This window comes from Corvus kubaryi, unplaced genomic scaffold, assembly GCF_017639235.1.
Source record: "Corvus kubaryi isolate FWS band 111438036 unplaced genomic scaffold, C.kubaryi_AGA036_p1.0 37367, whole genome shotgun sequence".
NCBI lineage: Eukaryota > Metazoa > Chordata > Aves > Passeriformes > Corvidae > Corvus > Corvus kubaryi.
In genome coordinates, this window is record NW_024581119.1 from 2,419,341 (window position 1) to 2,441,231 (window position 21,891).

Sequence of the window (21,891 nt, forward strand, 5' to 3'; positions counted from 1 at the left end):
TTCCCTTCCCTTCCCTTCCCTTCCCTTCCCTTCCCTTCCCTTCCCTTCTTCTCCCTCTCCTGCTTCCAGCAGTGCTGCTCCTCCTTCTTGCGACCCCAGCCTTTCCCAGGATCCCCATCAGGCCTGGTGGTGCTTTGGCATCTGCACAGACCTTGTCAAATTTAGGGACAAAAAGTGCAAATAGTTTTTCTTTTCCTTCCCATCTTCTCTTTTTCCACATGCATAATCATCTCCCTGCAAAGCAGAGAAACAAATGGATAAGGGAGTGGAGGTTTCATTTTTACTGAAAGCAATTACAGACATTAAAAGAGCTAAAGTAATAAAAATAATATTTAAAATTCAAATCCCTTATCTATATTACAAGGGTATTAACATGGGAAGAAGTTATTTTTATTTTTTTCTCCCCCTAATCTCATTTGCTTTGCAAGTCAATCTGCAAACTTTAATGCCAAGCCTCTGAATTTTATTTTATTTTATTTTTTTTGAGACTAATCTTTAGTTCTGGAAGTCTGGGCAGGTTTGTGAACTCCATGGCTCAGAGGACAGGGGTGAGGATGCTGCTTTGTCACCTACCTGTGGTGCTTGTTTGTACCTGAACAGATGTGTTCAACAGGGAAGGGGGAGGTTGTATTTTCGATACATTAATATAATATTTATTGGTTTATGGCTCCAGGTTTTAATGCATTAAATGAATAAAAATGGCAAGCAGGCTGTGAGCACTCAGGGGAAGGAGCTGCTGTTCTGGTGCTGCTCCAGCCTGAGAGGGAAGGAAAAAGGGGGAAAGGGAAGGAAAAATGGAGAGAATGCTCCAGAGCACAGGGTGGGCTGAACTTCGGGGTGTGTTTGAGCAGGGCTTGTGTGAAACCCAGCCGGGCAGGGGGGTGTGGGGAGCCAGTGGAGGCCACCAGCAAAGCTCCTGCTGTTTCCACAGCGATGGCCCGGGCAGGTGGGACACCCCCCTGCAGGAGCAGGTGTCCTGTGTGGCCCCAGGTTTGCTGCTTCCCCAGGATTCTGACCTTTGCCACTGTCCCTTCTCTCCAGAAAGCCGATCTGGCCGTGGCAGGGCTGACGATCACGGCGGAGCGGGAGAAGGTGATTGATTTCTCCAAGCCCTTCATGACTCTGGGAATTAGCATTCTCTACCGAGTTCACATGGTAAGAGCCTGGTTTTAGAGCCATTTATGTCCCTCCATTATTTGCATGCAAACCTGCCTGGTTATAGGAGAATAATGAACGACTCGTAAAAATATTTTGGTTTCTCATTTAAACGCAAATGTGCTCGACCTTTATTTCCTGCTTTTCTCTGTCCTTCTGCCCTGTGTCAGGATTGGTGAATTCCGCTCCTGTCCAACCCCCCAGCCTTTGGCTTCTCTCCTCACTCCTTCCAGGGCACATGATGGGGTTTTTTTGGCACGGTGGGGGTCGCAGGATGGTTTTAGAATGGCTTTAAGTGGCTTTAAGAGGCTTTAAGGCCACTGGGTGAGGGGTGCTGAGGGCAGGCTTGGCTGGAGGGGTGCAGCAGCCCAGCAGCGTGGCTGGGTGCTCCCACAGCTGCAGAAAGCTGGTTTGGAGTCACCATCCAGTTGGATTTAGTGGAAAGACTATCTGGGAGGCTGAGCTGGGATATCTGTGGGTGCAGATTAGGCCGTGTTCCTGATCTCAGCTTTGCTCTCTTGCTGTCTTCTCTCACCCGAGAATCACATCAGGGAGGAATCCTGGGTTGCTTTCTTTGCTATCACCTCCTGGAAATGCTCTACAGCAGAGATCAGCCCTCTGCTTTCCTGACCCCAGGGGAAAATGTCCCTCCTGGAGTGCCCGGGGCAGGCAGGGTGCCAGGCTGAGCTCAGCATGGGCAGTCAGCTCCTCGCCCTGGCTGGGCTCTGCCTCTCTGCTCTCAGCCTCCTCATTGTTCACCCTAAAATCAGCAGCCCCTGCAGCCCAAGGAAAGCTCCTTAACCTCAGTGGTGCTCCCAGCACAGTTGTAGAATCACAGGATGCTGGAATAGTTTGGGTTGGAAGGACCTTAAAGTTCATCCAGTGCCACCACCCCTTGCCATGGGCAGGGACCCCTTCCCCTATCCCAGGTTGCTCCAAGCCCCGTCCAACCTGGCCTTAAGCACTTCCAGGAGTGGGGCACAGATTTTTCTGAATCAAAACAGCTGGGAACATTCCCAAGGGATTGGTGTGTGCAAGCATGTACATGGTGGTGTGTCTTTGCTTAGCCAAACTTGTCTTAAATTCCCACAGATCCTCTTTTATTTGCATTCTCCATTGTTTTATCGTCTCCCTGAAGCTCAGGAGAGGCCGGATTTTCCGCAGTTACTCCCAAACCCCAGTGTCACAGGAGGCCAGCTCCTTTTGCAGCCTCGTTATTCCCAATGTGCATTTTGGAAACGCGCTCTGCTCGGTGTCGAGTGTGACGTGAGTGACAGTGCCTCGGTTTCTGTCAGCCCAACAATAGCAGCCAGAAGGAATAAACCATTCAAGCTGCCTCTCCCAGCCCCCTCTCCATCCTGTTAAGGATGCAGCGTTGGGGATGAACAGAAACAAATTCACGCATCTATCTCTGTGCTGAGTGGCTCCTGCCAAGAGCAAACAAGTAATTAAAATCTAGTTAAAATTCTGGTTCCTCTGGTACGTGCAGAACTTAGGATCAATGACTTAGCTGATCACAAAATAAAAGGGGGTTGACTCTTCCAGCTCCTGGAAATCAGCTGGAATTGTCCCTTCCCCACCTCAGCTGGGTTTTCACGTCAGCTGCTGCCTTGTGGAGCCAGGGCCTTTCTCTGCCAGTGTTTCCTAGGATTACAATCGGATTTGGTGATTAAATACTGTGTTATATTAGGCAGGAATTCTTCCCTGTGAGGGTAGGGAGGCCCTGGAATGGATTTCCCAGAGAAGCTGTGGCTGCCCCGTCCCTGGAAGCATCCAAGGCCAGGCTGGATGGAGCTCTGCGATAGTGGAAGGTGTCCCTGCCTGTGAAAAAGGGTTGGATGATCTCTAAGGTCCCTTCCAACCCAAACCATTCTGTGCATGTCCTGCGTCAGATCTGCACCACAACCTTCAGCAGTTCCCTGAGCAGCATTCCCTGAGCAGCACTCCTCCCTCCAGAGGAAAGGCAGGAATGCTGGTGCAGGCTTTGCACAGGATCTTCCCCTCAGAGGCCTTTGCTGCTGCCTCGGGGAGCTCTGTGGGGTCGTCTGACACTTCTTATTTAGGGTGGCACTTCTTCAGGGCAGGGGAGCATCTGCTGCCACCAGAGGAGCACAGCCCAGCCATGCTGCAGCCTGCCCACCAGGCATTCACCAAATGGAGCAGGATGCACAGGTACAGGCTCCAGAGGGGTTTGGGAATATCCCCTGCTGTCAGCACGGGATATTCCCAAATACCACGGGATATTCCCCCAGCCTTCGGCTGGCTGCTCCACACCCGGCTTGGATCCCAGCAGAGGAGCTGCCCAGGGACCCAGGCAGGGTTGCAAAGACATCTCCCAGGTCAGGTCACCCCACAGTGAGCCCCAGCTGGCTGCACTGGGGACATGAGGGACTCAGAGGGGCACCCAGGGCTCGTGCCCTCCCCAGGAGAGGGGGGATCCCCATAGGGAAGCTCAGAGCCCCCCCTTCCCTCTCCAGCCCTTGGCACCTCTTCCTCCAGACCTCTCCCGCTCAGCTTGAGGAGGCTGCCTGAGAGCTCTGTGCCCGCTGACTTCTCAAACTGGTAAATATTTGTTCAACCAGACAGTTCTGGTTTTCCTTTAAGGATGTGGTTTGCAGAGCAGCCCCACAGCCTTCTTCTCCCCACCCCAAAAACCACCTCTGCAATGTCAAAAATTGCAGCTGACGTCTGTTAATCACGGCTCAGATGAGATGGAGCCTAATAAATAACCACAAATGAGCCTCTTCCTCGCCGAGGAGTTGTGTCCACACCCTGGGCTCCTCCGAATGCGATGACATTTCATTTTAATTTCCATGTAACTCCAGTGGCAAGTGATTTCTCACCCCTTTCTCCTCCCCACGCCGCCAACCCAGCCACCACAGAGCCTGTGCCTCTTAGCACACATAACCAAATATGGCAGCTTTAACCAGGGCTGTCATTTTTCTCAGTTTCACTGCTTGTGATACAATCAAGGCTGGATTTCTGACACGGGAGCTCTAACAGGCTTCCTGGCTCGCAGGCTGCTGAGAGGAAAGGCTTGGTTGGTTTTATTAGGTGCCCGTTCTGCCCAGCCAGGGGGATGTGGGCATGGCAGGAGAGGGGTGAGGAGCCCTGAGCAGTCCCTGGGTTTGGCAGGGGCTGGGAACAGGTGCCCAGGGTCGTTTCTGCACAGAGGATAAATCAGGATTATTTGTGTCTTAAACATCTTTGCTCACATCCTGCCTCTGTGGCAGGGAATGAGGGACTAGAGATGATTCTGCCTCCTCAGCCCTGGAAGTCCTTGCCTTCAAAATGAGGAAATGGAGGTTGGGAGAGTGCACAGGAATAGCTGAGTTTAGGCCAAGTGAGCTGAGGCTTAAAGTGCTTCGACTTGATTGCTGCAGAGGACACGAAATGGGAAGGATGGACTGAAAAGCTCCTTCATTCCTGCCAGAGGAGGCTTGAGAGGGGCTGAGAGGAGCTGAGCCCTGTTCCTGGCAGCTCTGCCAGCAGGAATCCCTCCCCACCAGAGCAGGGTGGGAGCAACGGCTGGCCCCAGGACTGTGGAATGCATTGGCTGGTTAAGAACCTTGTGATGACTCCAAATGAGGCTCAGGATTCACAGCAGCCTGTGCTGGGCTTTTATTGACTCCAGGGAAAAGGAGGGGTCTGGATCTGCCCCTGGATCAGATGTGGTTATCCTGGGATATGCCCTGGTTCGGTGCCCTGCAGTTGTACCGAGCACACGCCAACGTTCTGCCTCTCCAGGCTGAGTTTTCTTGCTTTCCTTCTGACTTCCAGAGGCAGAAGAGAGTTCTCTGTCCTCCTTTTTAGGGGAAAACACTTGGGAGAAATGACAGGGAGAGGGCTGACTGGGGTCCCTCCAGACTCCGTGTGTGCAGGGGAGGAGATGCTGAAAACAGCAAATCCAGGGCTGTCCTCCCCTTGGCAAATGTCCCCCTTGTCCAAGCTCTTCAGTCACCAGTGTCTTCCCAGAAAACTGCTGCTCACTGGCTGAAAAAATGAAGATTTCCAAGAACAACTTAGGAGGAGGGTAAATTAATCTCTCCCACTTCCATCTGAGGATTTGCAGGAGGCCTTCATCAATTATTGGACATTCTGAACATATCTATTCCAGAAAAAATAGCTCTTCCAATTAACAAAGCTCTATTGGGACTGCCTAAAAATATCTGACAGACTCCAGATATTGTCATTCCCATCTTCAAAACAGACAGATAAGAGAGAGTTTGTGCCCTCCGTGGGAACAGAATATCTTTATTCTTACCCACAACTGTGAATGAAAAGAATATGTCCCAGCAGCCTGGGAATGACTGTAGCTGAAAAGAACCAGAACTACTACAACTGTAAAGTCACAGGAGAGATTCACTGCCAAGCTGGAGACTTAAAGCTTCCAACGCAATTTCCTTAATGAGAGTAATTTATTGACAAACTGCCCCAGAAATATGAAGAAGACATCAAGGCCTTAATTGCAGAAAGGAACTTTGTCACAGGAGCAGCTCGCAGGGGAGCCTCAGCCAAGGCTCTGCCAGGGCCTGCGAGTTCCCCGCCAGCTCCAGGATGCCAGGGAGGAACATTCCCTGCCCTGCCTGGAGTGATGTGCTGCAGCAGCTCCAGTTTGCTCAGCAGCCTGTGCCATTCACACCTCGCAGGTTCCCACGGCCTCATTTCATCCTTGAGTGTGCAAACACCTGCAGGAATAAAGAGTTCTGGAGCCAGTTTAGCTCCAGAGGAAGAAGGGAACCAGGGCTTGAGGGGCATCCAGGAGAGCCATGAAGGGGAGAGCTTTGGCAGTGCAAATCCGTTGTCGCTGTTGTACCGAGAAACGGCAAGAATCACAACACAGGTCCAAGGAGAAAATGGAAAATGGAATTGTTTCATTAATTACAAACTGGGTTGTATAACTTGGTCTGCAAGAGAGCATGATAGGATTGGTCCCTTGATCAGCCACCCTCTAGAACGATAGGTGGAGGTTCCACAACGCCCATTCAAAATATTTTCCCCCGTGTACCAAAACAACAGTTGGAAAACAAGTTCACGGGTGCAAGATAAAGTCTTGGTTTGCAAAAATCTCTACACTGTTTTCAGCTAGTTTGCATGAGAAGGGAAAACTTCACAAAATGCTTCAGCTGCTGGAAAATTCCTCTGCTCCTGGCTTTTTACATCCACAGTCCGTGATCCTGTGGATGGATCAGTGGGAAGGGCAGAGGGAACACACTGCAGCACCTGCAGGGCTGGGAGGGGGTCTGGCCTCCCTGAATTAGTGAGAGGAGCTCCAGCAGGGTGAGCAAAGGCTGATCCTGGAAATGGGAGTCCCTCGGGGTGCTGGGGGTGCAGTTTCCTGCAGTTTCTGTGGCTCTGAAAGCCCTTGGCTTGGAAAGCCAGAACACAGCGGCAGCTGACCAAAAAATTGGGAAAAGACAAAAAGAATGCGGAGTTTTCACTGTTTGGACCTCACCTGTTTATAGGAGATAACCTGGAACAGAAGAGAGACGTTGCCTTAAAGAAAGACTCTGCAATTAAACCCAGGAGAACCCGAACTTTTCCTTGGGAATCAACTTCAAATTAATCTGAGAATGGATGCTGAACCACTCAGTCTTCAACTCATCTATTTGCTAGAAGCCCTAATAAGCCAGATTCTCTAAAAATGCTCCTCCCAGAACGGTTTGGCTTGGAAGGGACCTCAAAGACCCTTTAGTTCCAACCCCCAGGGACAGATCCCAAACTCCTCTTGTCCTGAAGGATCCAGGGACAGGTTGTTGAGGTGTGCTGGGTTTCTCCTTCGTGCAGGCTTTGCTGGGGAAGGTTTCTGACACGTTACAGGTTCCCAGATGGTGACTGGAGCTGAGGATTTCACAGTCTCCTGGATATTTTTAGCAGAGGAAGATTTTTGTGCAACAACTGTTGCCTTTTCTAGCAACAACTCGAGTCTCCAGGAGAACTGCTGAGACCTTGTGAAATTCAGGTTTTGCATAACATTTAGTAGTAAAACAGCGAGGTTTGGATGGAAATGGAATTTAAAGTGCTGGTCTAAGTCTGGGGAAGGAATAAAAAAGCCTTTGCAGAGCTGAGACTCGTGGGAAGCTTCCCAGTTACAGGTGCTTGGGGAAGCTGTGGAGCTGCTTTAGGGATGCCAGGATGGATTTTGTGTTTTGAGAGAGAAAAAACAAAGCTCTTGTGAGCTATGGGATCATGTCCCTTGTCCCTGTGGTGACTTGGCTGTGCTTGAGCTGCTCTTTCCTTTCCGGGCAGCTGCACCCACAGAGCTGGTGGTGAAAGGAGAAATCCACTCAAAATGGGAGGTGTTCAGCTTTTGAGAAACTTCTCCAAAAAATTAATCTCCCCCTTTGCACAAATTTTGTGACGTCTGACAATTTTCAAGTGGCGGCAGCATCCTTGTGAAAATTTCAGATGCTCTGGGAGATCAACTTGCTTTTTCTAGCAGTCAGGCCTGAGTTTTTTTCAAGGAAAGGTGGTTTGCTGAGGAAAAAACCAGGAAATTCTGACGCATCCTGGAGATAAAAATATCCTGTTCCCTGAGATAAAAGTAATCATTTTATTGGGGTTTTTGTAAAAGAAGAAACATTTCAAGGCCAAAGAGAGAAAAGTTTTGAAAACATCTCTTTTTTTTTTTTACCTTTTGCTGCACAAATCTATTTCCCACCCACCTGTGAGCTCAGCTGTGCCCTGCCAGGGGAGCCCCTTCTGCCCAGTTAAGTGTGGACAAGGCTGGGGGGACCCCCGCTCAGGGCTGAGGGTGCTGCAAACCCTGCCAGGGAGGGGGCAGAGCGCTGTGATTGCCTCATTTTTCTCTTAATTCACCTCTTTCTTTGCCTGGAGGAACAAAAACCGGGAGAAGAACAGATTTAGGGGATGAATCCAGCAGGGAGATGCTGCAGGACTTCATTGTTTGTTGGGTTGCTGTCACTTGTTTGCCCTGCAAGGCTGTTCCAAAGCCTGGTTTATCCCCCTTTTCCCATTTATCCCCTTCTCTCATTTATCCCCCTTCTCCCATTTATCCCCCTTTTCCCATTTATCCCTCTTCTCCCATTTATTCCCCTTCTCCCATTTACTGCCCTTTGCCTCAATTATCCCCTTTGCCCCATTTGTTCTCCTTTCTCTCATTTATTTCCCTTCTCCCATTTATTCCCCTTCTCCTTTTTATTCCCCCTTTCTCCTGTTTATTTCCCTTTTCTCCCATTTATCTCCTTTTCTCCCATTTATCTCCTTTTCTCCCATTTATCCCTTTTCTCCCATTTATCCCCCCTCTCCCGTTTATCCCCCCTCTCCCATTTATCCCCCCTCTCCCGTTTATCCCCCTTCTCCCATATTTCTGTTTCCCTGCTGCTGTGCCACCAGGGCAGGTTTGTCCCCTCGTGCCTTTCCAGAACTATTTTCACCCCTCCAAACCCAGCCAGCTGGAACTCCTGTGCCTTTCCCTTCCCAGGGCCGCAGACCCGGCTACTTCTCCTTCCTGGATCCCTTTTCTCCCGGCGTCTGGCTCTTCATGCTGCTCGCCTACCTGGCCGTCAGCTGTGTCCTCTTCCTGGTGGCTCGGTAATGTCGCGGTGCCTTTCCCTTCCTCGCGGTGCCACCTAGTGTCACTCGCAGACCCGCGGAGAGGGGATGCCCAGGGGGACACGGGGACATCCTCTGCCCCCCCAGCTCACCGGGATGGGATGGGCTGGCGAGAAGGTTTTGTTTGACTGAGGTTTGTCACCGTGTCCCCACTCTGGGATGGCCATCATGGCCTGGTTCAGGATGTGCTTGGCCACAGCGGTGCCCAGAGCTGCGTGGGAAGGGTGGGAAAAGGTTTTGGAGAAGGTTTTGGTGCTGTTTGAATGCTCCCTGCAGATGTTTTTTTACCCCTTGTCCTGAGCGGGGAGGATGGAGGCTGTTGGGAAGCTGCAAATCCATTCCGAGGTGTCAACACAAATTCCGTGAGTGATGTCTGGATCCCTCGGCCCTGAGCAACTCAGTTTGTGGAGGACAGGAAGGTTCAGGGCTATCTTTGAGCAGCTGACATGCAGAGCCTCGCTCGGCAGCTCTCAGCTCCATTCCCCTGTGACCAATTTAAATCAGTCTTAAAACACCGCGCCGAGTGCTCGCCTGCAGCGTGGCCCCATCGAGGCCCGGGCTCTGGGCTCCGCTGCTGCTCTCCCTGACCTCCCCACATCCCTGTGGATGGGCTCTTACAGGCAGAGTGGAGCCGTGTCCTGGCTCAAGGCTCGATGGCTCTTTGGGGACACCCTTAATGCCCAATTCTCACTGCACAAATTGGAACTGTGCTGTCACCTGCTCCCTCAGCACGGCTACAGTTGTCATCCTGACAGGGCTTGACTGGGTTCTTCAAATGCTGTTACAGCCTCAGAAACGCAGTTCTGGAGAAACCATTGAATAATGCAGAGCTGGTGCCTCTTTAGCCCCTTCTTCATGTTTTAAATATGATCCTCCAAAAAGGTTTACCCGCTGGTAAACCCTTACCACTCCTTTACCCACTGGAGAGGGAGCTTTGGCTGCTGCTCCCTGCCTTGCTCAGCAGGAAGGAGCTTTTGACCCTGTGCATTGCAGACTCTCCCAGAGCACTGGGGTTTGCTGCCAGTGCTTGATCCACCATGGAAAGTCTGCAGGAAATAACCTCCTCTCCTCCCTGGTACCACGGCGAGAGAGGGGATGCAGGGATGAAAATGACCCCTGCATTTTGGCTAAACACGAGGTGAGCTGGCAGGGCCCTGCAGCTATTTTGGCAGCGGCCCCAAAATGACCCTCCCAGGCCCCAGCTTCCTTAGCCAGAGCGATAAGATGGAGTGCAGCTCAGGAATTAGCGGACTTTCTTAGCAACCAGGGATCTGGGGACTGGAAACAGCAAAAGAGAGAGAGAGAGGTGCAGTCACAACAGTGACAGGCTGTCAGATATTCCCCATCCCCACCTCTGGCCTGTCTCTGAAGGATGGGATGCTTTGAAACACCAGCACTTGACTTCCAACTCCCCCTCAGACCTTCTCAGAACAACCCTTTGCACCAACATGGTTTTTTTGATGGTTTAATGCAGTCAGGGCTCACACACTTCGCTTTTGAACTTCCCATCAGCGCTTGTGCTCCGGCAGGGAACACAGCCAAAGACGTTTGATTTCTATTTCCATCAAGTCCATGCACATCTGGAGTTGCTGCTGTGCTGTGAATCTGCACACAGGGCTGCAGGATGCACGCAGAGCTGCCCAGAGCAGAGCCTCTCAAAGTTTTTGCAAATCTTCACAAGAAAGCCTCTGGCTCCTGAGTCTTAGAGCAAACGTTTCACGCAGCTCTGAGCCCTGGGCATCAACTGACAGCAGAGAGTTTCCTCCTCAGAAAGCTCTGCCTCCAGGAGAGCTGGAGCTTCACAGCTTTTTTCTCTTTCTTTTTTAAGTGTCCCATTTCGCAGCACATTCCCTGAGCTCCCCGTTTCTTGTCCTTTCAGGCTGACGCCGTACGAGTGGTACAGCCCCCACCCCTGCTCCCAAGGTCGATGCAACCTCCTGGTGAACCAGTACTCCCTGGGGAACTCGCTGTGGTTCCCAGTGGGGGGGGTTCATGCAGCAGGGCTCCACCATCGCCCCCCAGGCGCTGTCCACGCGCTGCGTCAGCGGAGTCTGGTAAGGAGGGCAGCCCTTCCCTTCAGGAAGGTTCCTCTGGCCAGAAGTGGATGTGGAGGAGGAATTTCCTCATGGAAAGGGTTGTGGGACGTTGGAAGGGGCTGCCCAGGGAGGTGGTGGAGGCGTTCAAGGATGACTGGATGTGGCGTTCGTCTCTCTGGGTGACAAGGTGGGGATTGATGGTTTTGGAGGGTGTGGATACAATACACAGCTAGCAAGATTCCTCTATTTAATTATTTTACAACTCTCTTATAGACTTTTTTCTTCGTAGTCGAATTGGTCAAAGGAGCAGCCACCCCTTGGGGTGATCAGCTAAAATCCTAAAACATCCATTGTCAAAATATTTTCCTACTGTACCATAAACAAAGCTCTGCAAGGTCACAGGTGTTCATAGCTTATAGAACTCTGCTGATATCTTCATGAGAGAGAAAAGTATCTCACAGGACTGGAAAGAAGCAAGAGAAATTCTTGCTAGCAGCATTTTGTATCCACAGGAGGGATTTTCCATCTTCAGTGATTCTGGGATTCTCGGAGGCAAAGGGTGGGGACGGAGGGCAGATTTTCCGAGGGAAACCTCATCTTCTCTTCCCTCTCCTTAGGTGGGCGTTCACCTTGATCATCATCTCCTCCTACACGGCCAACCTGGCAGCGTTCCTGACCGTCCAGCGGATGGACGTCCCCATCGAGTCCGTGGATGACCTGGCTGACCAGACCACCATCGAGTACGGCACCATCCACGGCGGCTCCAGCATGACCTTCTTCCAAGTAAACCCCGTTCTTTGGCTGCCTGGGGGGCAGGGGGAGCACAGGGCACCCCTCAGTGAGATTTGGGTGTCCCCTCAGCCTGCTGTGCCCATGTCACTCCAGTTTTTGGAGAGATCCCTGCACAGGATCCACAGTGGGGATGATGGGATGAAGGCGGGAGAGGCGTGGTGGGGGACAGAGAAGGGAATTAGACAAGGAAGTCAAATTTTCATGGGTCTCCAAGTGGTTTTAGCTTTTATTTGAGAGTCTTTCAGGTGAGATAAGCAAAGCAACATTTGCACAGCCCAGGCAGGCTCGCAGAAGTCAAAGTGCTGGCGCCTGTGTGAGGTCAGTGGCACTGAAAATAAGTAAGTCAAGTGTATGCAAAGTTATGTGGGCCATTTAGCCCAATTTAATTTTTATCTTCTCTGCTCTGCTCAGAAGGGAAATAAATGAGTGAATCTTTTCTGCAGCGCTCTGAACGCACAAAGAACTGCTTGAGGATTATTTATTTATTTATTTATTACTTGTTGAAATTCCAAAAGGAGAGAAAGCTTGTTCTCACTCTTTCCCCCCCACTCTGAGTCTGAACTGAGTTTGGAAGGCTGGGAAATCTCTGGAGTGAGCCTGAGCTTTTCAGGCCAACTTTATGCTCTTCAGGGATATGGAAAAGAGCTACTTTTAAGCCAAATTTTACATCTAAAATGAGCTGAGCAGAGCCTAAGTGAGTGAGGTGGTTGTACATGAGGGGCTCCCTTGAGGAAGGCTTTCAAGTTTAAACCCCTGACTGTGTCTCTGCACTGCCTGACGGGTGCTGGAGATCAGAGAGGAAATTAGGAAAAGAGGCTTTTGTCCCATTTGCGGTGCTTTAAGCTGTGCTGGGATCTATTTGCCCCTGGTGTGAGGATGGGGAGGTTAGAGCAGAGATGGATAACACAGGCTGCCTCCATCACCCCTCCCTTCCTGGGTGCATGAGGGAATGTTTGTCCCCTCCTGAAGCGCCGTGTCCTGGCAGTGCTTCCCCTGACACCCACACAGAGTTTCAGGTTTAAAAATGCAGCGAATCAGGTCCAACTCCCCCCCCGCTCATCTATCTCCTGCCCAAGTGGCTGCACCCAGAGGACAGAGCTGGACAGACGAGGACGGGAAGTGGGTCAGCAGCAGAGTCCCCGAGGCTGTCCAGCATCGCTCGGCAGCCACAGAAAATGAGCCCTTGACAGTGTGAAAATCCTGGTGTAGAGCAGAGTGTGTTTATATTCAGTCTTTGTGTGAGCAGGTCTCACTCTCTGCTCAGTGCAGGCAAGAGAGATTAATCATTCTCAGTTTTCTTTTCATCAGACCAAGGTGGTTCAGCCACCAGCAAACTCTGAGGATTTGGGGCTGGCTGAGCTTTAGTTTATTGTAATCACTGACAAAAAAACCCCAGTTCTTTTCAGCAGGCACTTTGACTTGCTTCACAGGGGGGTGAACCAAATCTGGATTATTTTTTGAAGAAAATTTGCAAGCACCAAGCTCCAGAGAGCTTTTGTGCTGCCCCCAGCCCTCCGTGCCCTCCTCAGGGTGCTGGAGTCTGGCTCTGACACTGAAGAACTGTGGGGACAATGTTTGAGGGATGGTCAGTAGGGTGTGAGCTCTACAGGAAGCATCCAGAAGTTTCAATCAGCCAAGCAGGAGCTATTTTTTCTGGCTTTTTCTTTGTGTTTTTGATACGTGGTTACTGAAAGTATGATTTTTTTTCTGAAGTTGAATTTACACAAAGAATTGGGGAATTGGAATTGGGGCATTCCATGCCCAGCTTTGCCAACAAACTGCCAACATGTTTGGGCCTGTTTGAGATAAATGGAGATGAGGCATCAAAGTCCTCTCTGAATCTGAAATCTAATTTGTTTCCTCTCTTCATTGTGGCCTTTTTGCAGCGGCGCCCGATTTGGGGGTTTAATTTTGGGGAGTCTAATTCACCCCAAATCTCCTCCCTGAGCTGTGGCTGCCTCTTTCTCCTCACCAGAACTCCCGCTACCAGACGTACCAGCGGATGTGGAATTACATGTACTCCAAGCAGCCCAGCGTCTTCGTGAAGAGCACGGAGGAAGGGATCGCGCGCGTGCTGAACTCCAACTACGCCTTCCTGCTGGAGTCCACCATGAACGAGTATTATCGGCAGCGCAATTGCAACCTCACGCAGGTCGGGGGCCTTCTGGACACCAAGGGCTACGGGATTGGCATGCCCGTCGGTAGGCAGTGAAGAACAATTCTAGTCCTTCTCAGCTGTCAGCAGAGGACCGGAGCGTTCCAAAGGCTGCGCCGGCTCTACAAGCCAACGTTGCATCTCACAGCTCTGCCCAGAGTCCTTTTTATTTCTTACCTGTTGCCCACGCTCAGAGCCAGATGTGCCAGACCCTGCTCTGGTCCAGAGCCATGTGAGACGCGAACCGCGGCTCTTTCAATAATTCATGTCTCAAAAGATGTCTCAAAATTGCTGCTTGTTTTCTGCATATCTGCTCTTTGCTGACTGTTTCCTTCCCCAACCAGTGTTTGTGCATCGTGTTGTGCTTCTTGTTTTGATCCCAGAAGTGATGTCAAAGTAACGCTGTTGCAGCTCTGGTAGTTTTTAGCACGAGTGTCTTAACAGCTGGTGGTTCTTAGAACTGCAGGACAGAGAGTTGGGCGGTTCAGGGGCTATCTCAGCTCATCATCATTTAACAAATGCAGGGGTTTTGTCTTTCAAATGCATGAGCTCCTTGCAAGAGAACATCACCACTAAATAAGGGTTTAGTCGTTGTTATTCCAAACGATCCACTGATCTTTTGGACAGCCTGGAAGCCTTGTCCTGACCTTTAAGCCTTGGCATTTAGCAACACAAAGTTGAGGTGGATTACATAAGGCCCCGTCACACAAACAGCCTCTCTAGTTTAGTGAACATGGGTAAGCTTGTAAAGTCACAGCAACCTGATCAAAGTGAGTACAAATCCCTACCTTCAGGGCTAAATTTGTTCTGACATTGTCTTGTTAAACAGTGAAACCGTAGCAGATAAGAGGAGCAGAAAGCTGCTGGCTGGGACAATAGTGCAGAGTTACTGGGAGAAGTGCAGCCTTTCCCACGGCCCTTCCTCGGGATCTCTGGTAGCAGACACTGGGACTGCAGCAGAGCTCCATGCCAGCACAGGACTGAGCTTCTCCACCATGGACATTTGGGCTTCCATGATCCTTGGGGTCCTTCCAACTCAGGATTTCTATTCCGTGGCCAGTTTGAGGGAAGGAGCGTTAGAGCAAGGTTGAATTGGAGGTAGAATGACAGGAGAGGGACCTCCGTGGTCTGCAGGAGCAGTGATACTGAACTGCTCATTTAAAAGCCACAGCTCCCTTTGTCATGGACCTCCTCCAGTGGCCTGTGTGGGTCGTGGTGGCCAGGCAGAGTCACCTTCTGCAAGTGACATTAACCAGGTGACATTCCCAGCGGGGAGGCCGCAGCTTTCCATGGCTTGCATGGACTGACACCCCCTCCGAGGCACCCGGAGAGGAGCTGTGGTAGCTGGGCACGCTGGGATGGGGCGAGTGGGGAGGAGGATGATGATGATGATGATGATGATGATGATGATGGGGAGGAAGGCGGGACCCTACCACGTCCCTCTTGGCCTTGCAGGCTCCGTGTTCCGTGACGAGTTCGACCTGGCCATCCTCCAGCTGCAGGAGAACAACCGCCTGGAAATCCTGAAGCGCAAGTGGTGGGAAGGAGGGAAGTGCCCCAAAGAGGAGGACCACAGAGCCAAAGGTGAGCCCTGCACTCCCAGGCGACCAGGCACAGAAACATCCTGGCCAGAGGTGCAAGGATGAACACCCAGCTGCATGTCTGCCTTGTTTTCTGCCTGGGAATCACTTTTTCCCCTTCTCCTGACCTGAGATTCCTTCCCTCACAATTCAAGGAGAAAGCCAAACAGCTCCGCTGTGCCTCACGCTGTGTGTTTTTGCCTGGGGCAGAGATAGCGGGAACAACCAAATGACAAATATTGGAGGCATATGGAGGGTAAATTAGCTTCTAATGAATGTCTGGGAAAATGGATGGCTAAAGGGATCAGACCAAAATCCTGGGTTCCTTGAAGGGAGATGGATCTCCACCACAGGCCCGCTGGTTAATGGCTCCAAGTGAAAGCATCTTTTACACAGCCAGGGGAAGGGGCACGAGGCCTTTATTAGTACATTTGTAAACTGAGGAGCAAATTCTTTTGGGTAATGCTATGCAAATTGCCATAAAAGCCACCACATTAGGCTGATGTCCCAGCGTGAGAGCAGTTGCCAGCTTAACACAGTTGCTGCATTTTTTTAGTTTTGGCAGCTGCCCTTTCCTCAGCAAGTGTTTTCTGGGAGGCCAGCAGGCCCCCCAGTTAAAAGCACAGCCTTGTGACCTTTGTGAGGGCAGAGAAAAGAGCCAGGCCAGATGTGGGGAAGCTCTTTTGGCGTTTTTGACCTTGCAGCAGGTGTAGGTGTGTGTGTCTGCGCAGTTCCTGATGGGACCCCCATGGGGCTGGGAGGTGATGCTCAGTTTTGGGCAGTGCTGCTCTACAGGCAACCCCAGTTACTAATCTCCAGGTTGAAGGTGTAAGACATCAGGTTACTGCTATTAAAGGAGTTACTTTCAAAGGTGGAAGGGTTTGGTTTTTTCTCTGTGAACTGTGCAAAAATCAACTCCAAGGTGGAATCTAGGCTGGGGGCTGTTTTGAGATGGCTTTGGAAGGGGAAAGCTGGGCTGTTTCTGGCACTACCCAGCACAGTCTGTGACCCTGGGCAAGTTTTTCTGCTGGTTTGTTCCCTGTGCCATGGCTCACTTCCTCAGTTTGGGAGATGAGGAAGGCTGTAGCTGCATGGAGGAAGGAAATACCTCTCAGTGAGCTTGGGTGTCTGAGGTGGCACCCAGGCAGAATGCTGGGAGGATGTAGAGAGAGGTACCAACCCTGAATTCACACTTGTGAGCTGCTGGGAGGAGCGGATGGCCTTTACCTTTGGGTCTAAATTGTGATTCCAGGCTGTGTTTTCTGCTTTGCTACTGCTGAGGAAGCAAAAGTCTCTGATTTACAGACTCCCTGCATTGCTCTGGGGGTGGTGCCAAGAGAATGACGGAGGAGGGGGCAGAAATGTGACCTCCTAAGTTTTAGAACAAAACAGGTCAGCGATTTACAAAGATTTTGGTGAGGTTTTATGTCTAAAAGCCAAGCCGAGATTAAGTCAATAAATCATCGATTCTTACACTTTGATTTAATGCTACAGGAGGGAGAGGAAGATTTTTATAGATGTTCTTGTTGAGAAATGGCCTCATACAGCAAACCCAGTGCAGGGCATGTGTTTTTTAGTAATCAATCCAATCAGGGACCCAAACCAAACACAGGACAGAGGAGCCACATCCCAGGACAGCGAATGTCGAGGTTGGCTCATCTCACAGGCAGATGAAGGCACAGTTTTGGCAACCAGGGCTGTGGTGGGAAGTGAGGTGACAGCCTCAGAGCATGGAAAACTCAGGTATTTTAAGGGATGGATTTTTCTTCAGCTGGTGAACTTCCTGGAATGCAGGCTGGGTAGGCATCGTGGTCATCCAGTGGAAGCAGGCTGTCTGAGGGAGGTGGGATAAAGCACCCCATGGAAGGGGCTGTTTCCTTCTCATGGGCCAGGGGTGCTGGGCAGAGAGACCCAACCCATAACAGAGACCCCATTTTGTCACCCTGTAGAGTGACACAGCATCCTGCTCTTGTTTGGAGCCTCTCCTTTCCCACTGCAGTCCAAGCAGCCGGAATCATTTTCCTGCAGCACTTTGTGATGTAATCAGAGGAGCTTTTCCTTGTGCCAGCTGCCTTTAAAGCCCTTCCCTGTCTCCTGTCTCCTTCATCTCTGCTCCTTTAACAACCTTGCTCCTCTTCCTTTGCAAAGTTCAAAGCCACCGGAGCTCGGTGAATAATTTGCAGGGATTAATGTGCCCCATTGATCCCGCGTTTTTCCCCTCCTGTTTTCAGTTTGTCCACAAACTGCTTTGTGCTTCCCTCCAATGTTCTGGCTGTTTATCTGCAAAATCATCATTTCTGAGAAGGCATCTTCGATCTGCAGTTATTGCAAGTCACTCACTTGGCCATCTGAGTCATGCAGGGAGCTATTAATAGGACACTGCTGGCTCCGTGGTTTTGGTCCCTGGCTGGGTGTCTCCGATGCCAACAAAACAGCAAAACCTGGGATTTCTGTGCAGCACTACTTGAGACTGATGATGTTTCTGCCTCTCCAGAGTGTCCCTCCTGCTTTATTTTAGGCTTGGGAATGGAGAACATTGGTGGAATCTTCGTGGTGCTCATCTGTGGCTTAATCGTAGCAATTTTTATGGCAATGCTGGAATTTCTGTGGAGCCTTCGACACTCTGAACAGTCAGAGGTAGGACCTGGGAGTGTCCTGAGGGGACAGGGTGTGTTTATTGCTGTCTGTGGGGTGTCCTAGAGCAAGTCATGCACCCAGCTGGAGGAGCATTCCTAGCTTTGACACCTCAAACACAGCAGCAGGCTTGGTCCTTTGGGCAGGGTCTAAAATCCATGAGCTTCTCGTGCACTCCTACTCAGAGCGAGGCTGTAGGGATGCTCCAAAGGATCAAAGCTGTGCACAGCATCCAGGTACCTTTCCTGGGGATGGGATTTCTACCTGCAACAGGTTTGGATCTTGTGTTGATGTGAGGAACGCACGGGAGGGTCTCTGCTGAGAGTCAGAGTTGGGTTAAATCAAGTGTAGATGTCTGAACACTGGTGTTAAAACCAACGGCACTGAGTCCATAAAAACTTGGCATCAGAATCATGGAATGGCCTGGGTTGGAAGGGACCTTAAAGATCCATGGTCAGGGACACCTGAGGGCTCCAAGGCCTCACCACTCCGGGAGCCAGAGCCCCTGAGGGACTCCGAGCTTGCTCAGGTGAGCAGGACGCCTCTGCTCTCCCCTGCAGGTGTCGGTGTGCCAAGAGATGGTGACGGAGCTGCGCAACATCATCCTGTGCAAGGACAGTTTCCACCCCCGTCGGAGGCGAGGGGGGGTGGTACGGACTCGCCCCGCTCTGCCCGAGGAGCGCCGAGCCCGCAGCACAACCACGCTCAGCAACGGCAAGCTGTGCAGCGGGGGCGAGCCAGACCCCCTGGCACAAAGACTGGCACAAGAGGCCGCCCTGGTCGCCCGGGGCTGCACCCACATCCGCGTGTGCCCAGAGTGCCGCCGCTTCCAGGGGCTCCGGGCGCGGCCGGCCGCGGGGTCGCCGGCGCGGAGCGAGGAGAGCCTGGAGTGGGAGAAGGCCACCAACAGCAGCGAGCCCGAGTAACGTTGGGCCTGGGGGCGTCGGGGTGGGACGAGAGGGTCCTGTTCCATTTTACAGAACACGGACTTGTACACTGTCAACTCATTTTTAAATCAATAGCAGTTACCCGGCTTCTCCAGAGCAAGGTGGACCTTGGGGTGGATGCAACGGCGGAGGCCTGGCCGGAGGGCTGGCTGCGGTTTTGGTGTCCACTGCAGCCTGGCGTGGCAGGAGGGAGGTCCTCAGGCTGGTGGGTGTCCAGAGGTTGTCTCTGGGAAGGAGGGATGTGGTGGGTGGCTGGTGCAGCAGATATTGCCCACCCAGGGGCTGGAGGGGTTCTTGGAACTTCTCCCCCCTCCAAGGTCAGGAGAAAGGACACTGGCACTGCCTCTCCGTCACTTACTGGGGGATGTTCTCCGAGGGCAGGGGGTGGGACTTTTTATTTGCTGTGGATATGGGAAGGGAGGAGTCATTATTTTGGTTTTTTTATTTAATTTGGGTATGTCAGGACCCAGTCTCCAAGGCACCAGGTGCTGAACTCTTCTTCCTTTTCGGAGAGTGGCAGGTGGGTTGAAGGGGGAAGGGGAGGATGGGATGGGACACGCTCCCTGTGAGAAGCAGCATTTGCTGGAAGTCCATCTGAGGAGTTGTTAAAATTACTTATATAGAGAAATATATCTATACATAGATATATATACATATATTAAAATGCCAAAAAACAGCCAACAAACACAGTGAACTCAAAGAGGCCTTGAAACGCCTGGAATTTCAGGGGTTCTGTGTCTTTTGTTTTGTTCTGGGGTTATCTTTTGCCTTTTTTTTTTTTTTTTCTTTTCCTTTCTGTTCTTGGGATGGGGTGGGGGGACCCTTTTGAGGGAGTGGGGAGCACTGGGGGAGGCTGCCCGTGCCCCCCAGCTGAGGGAGGAGGTGTTGGGACCCCCAAAGTGTCCCTGGCTGTGCTCTGCACGCTCCTGAAGTGACTCTGAGCTCTGCCCCAGGCTCACGAGCTCCCCAAATCCATGACCCCACGGAGCACCCTCACCTTTCAGGGTGAATTCCAGCCACACAGCATTTGAGAAAACCATGAGCCCGGGATCTCGTGTAAGGAAAATACTGACTTCCCTAGAAACAGCAGCAGCTCACCCTCTGCTTGGTACAGATGTGGGGTTTACACTGGCAAATTTAATTTTCTGATTGAAAAAACAAATTCTATGCAATTTCTGGTTGTAAAAGGAAAGAGACGACAATGGAGAGGGGCAGGGGAGATAAAGCCTTGAGTGAAGGTACATCCTGTTCTTGAATTGTTTTCTTTTCTTTTTGTCTTGAATGTACTGAAATAAAAGATGTCCTTGTATAATCATGCTTTTTTTTTTTTTTTCCCCCTCTTTCCATCCCTATTCAGAGTCAGGAAAGTTATGAGACAGTTTGAGGCCCGTCTGCTCAGGGAGAAACCCAGCAACTTGACAGGCAAGAGGTGCTTTGGCTGTTGCAGGTCTCTGCTGCCCGAGTGTGAACACACCTGTGGTGTTGCTAGTGGTGTAGCCAAATGGAAAACAGGAGTTAAAAAGCAAAGGTCAATTAAAAAGAAAGCCCAAACATCCGGTGATGAGGAAGGAGAGAACTCAGAACTGACAGCAGGGTGAGCAGGGATGCAGTTCCATCCTTCCCAGACCTGCTGGTCGGAGCCCAGCTGCCCAGGGGAGAATCCAGAGTGATTCCAGCAGATGTTTCTGAAGAGGATGTGCAGGGATCCAAGGTGATGGGCACAGCAGGGTCATTCTGTTGTTCCCAGCAGGGTGTGAAGGGAAGCTCTGCCTCCCAGTGACTGTAAAACACACAACAAGGAGAGGATTTAGAGCTTGTTTTACAGGATGTCATAGGAGATGTTCACAGAGGTCCTTCCTGGCTTTCACATCTGTGAGTCTACAGGGCGTTCCCCTCTGCCTGACTTAAACTGAGCAGTGAGGTGAGGTGAGGCTTCCCCAGTGCCATGGAGTTGGAGAGGCAGATCCTCAGCTGAGGTGAGTCAGTACAACTCCATCCAACCCTGCACGGAGCCAGGCTGGGCTTTCAGGGTCCTGACAGCAGCACTAGAGACATCTGAGAGTGCCTGTGTTGTGCTTAAAGGCCAACATGTTTCCACAAGCTGCAGAATGTATTCATCAAAAGGAAGCTGCTTTTTAAAATTTATTTACAGATTAGCAGAAGAAAAGGCTCCATGAATCATTTATCAGACTTGATGTTTTTTTCACCACTTCCCTGCATTGAATTAAAGAGAAATCTTGACAGAGCCAGACATTATTCTGCATCTCCAAAGATCTTGCAGTCATCTGCTCAGACAGAGGATGTCAAGGAAAAAAATGATGAAATGCCACCTGGTTTCTGAGTGTCTTTGCTTTTTATCTCTTCTGTTAGCTTGCTCCACCCATGGTATTTTATATCTGGGTCTGTATTTTAAGGAGATTTGTTTCATGTCCCTCTTGCCCTCTTCTCTCTTTTTAATGTTACTTTTTTTTTTTTTTTTAATGTTCAGAGGCTTTGCACTCAGAGCAGAAATGGACCTCAGACGAGGAGGATAAAAGCTGCTGTCATTGAGATGCTTTCTCTAATGTGCCTCTGTCCTGTATTTTCTGCTCCCTGGTAAATCCTCGCAGGTCCCACCCTGGAGGGAGCAAGCAGCATTATGTGTGTGCTGGGTTTGTGCTCACACACGTTTGCATACCCAGATGGGTTTACGTCTCACATATTCCCTCTGTCCCCAGGTTCTTTTTTTTCCTTTCCTCTCATCTTTGAAACCATTGTGGGGGCTCTTTTGCTCAGCCAGCCCCGATGCTAATGCAGTTCAAGATCTGGAGTAGCTTGCCTTGCAAAAGGCACTTTCCCAGTATTGCTGTCTCCTGATAAACCCCGAGTAATTCTAGTAAGATATCTCTGCCAATTCTGCTGGGAGCCAAAGATTAGATCAATTAAAATGTAATACTTTGCTTTATCCCCTCTAACCAGTGTGTTTGAGCCTCCTGCTGCCCTCTGTTTCGGGCTCACGTCTCTCCCTGCCCTGACAG

The 21,891-nt window shown here is 50.9% G+C and overlaps 1 protein-coding gene across 1 annotated transcript in view; it reads left to right on the forward strand.

The window, feature by feature from the left end:
- Positions 1-19,278, forward strand: part of GRIK4 (glutamate ionotropic receptor kainate type subunit 4) — a 176,122-nt gene extending 156,844 nt beyond the window's left edge. Inside the window, 9 exon segments of the mRNA XM_042034171.1 lie at positions 1,042-1,155; positions 8,600-8,709; positions 10,610-10,712; positions 10,714-10,784; positions 11,384-11,549; positions 13,534-13,759; positions 15,169-15,297; positions 17,812-17,930; positions 18,488-19,278. Coding sequence (XP_041890105.1) covers positions 1,042-1,155; positions 8,600-8,709; positions 10,610-10,712; positions 10,714-10,784; positions 11,384-11,549; positions 13,534-13,759; positions 15,169-15,297; positions 17,812-17,930; positions 18,488-18,853 — 1,404 coding nt within the window. The 3' untranslated portion in view covers positions 18,854-19,278.
- The last annotated feature ends 2,613 nt before the right edge of the window (positions 19,279-21,891 follow it).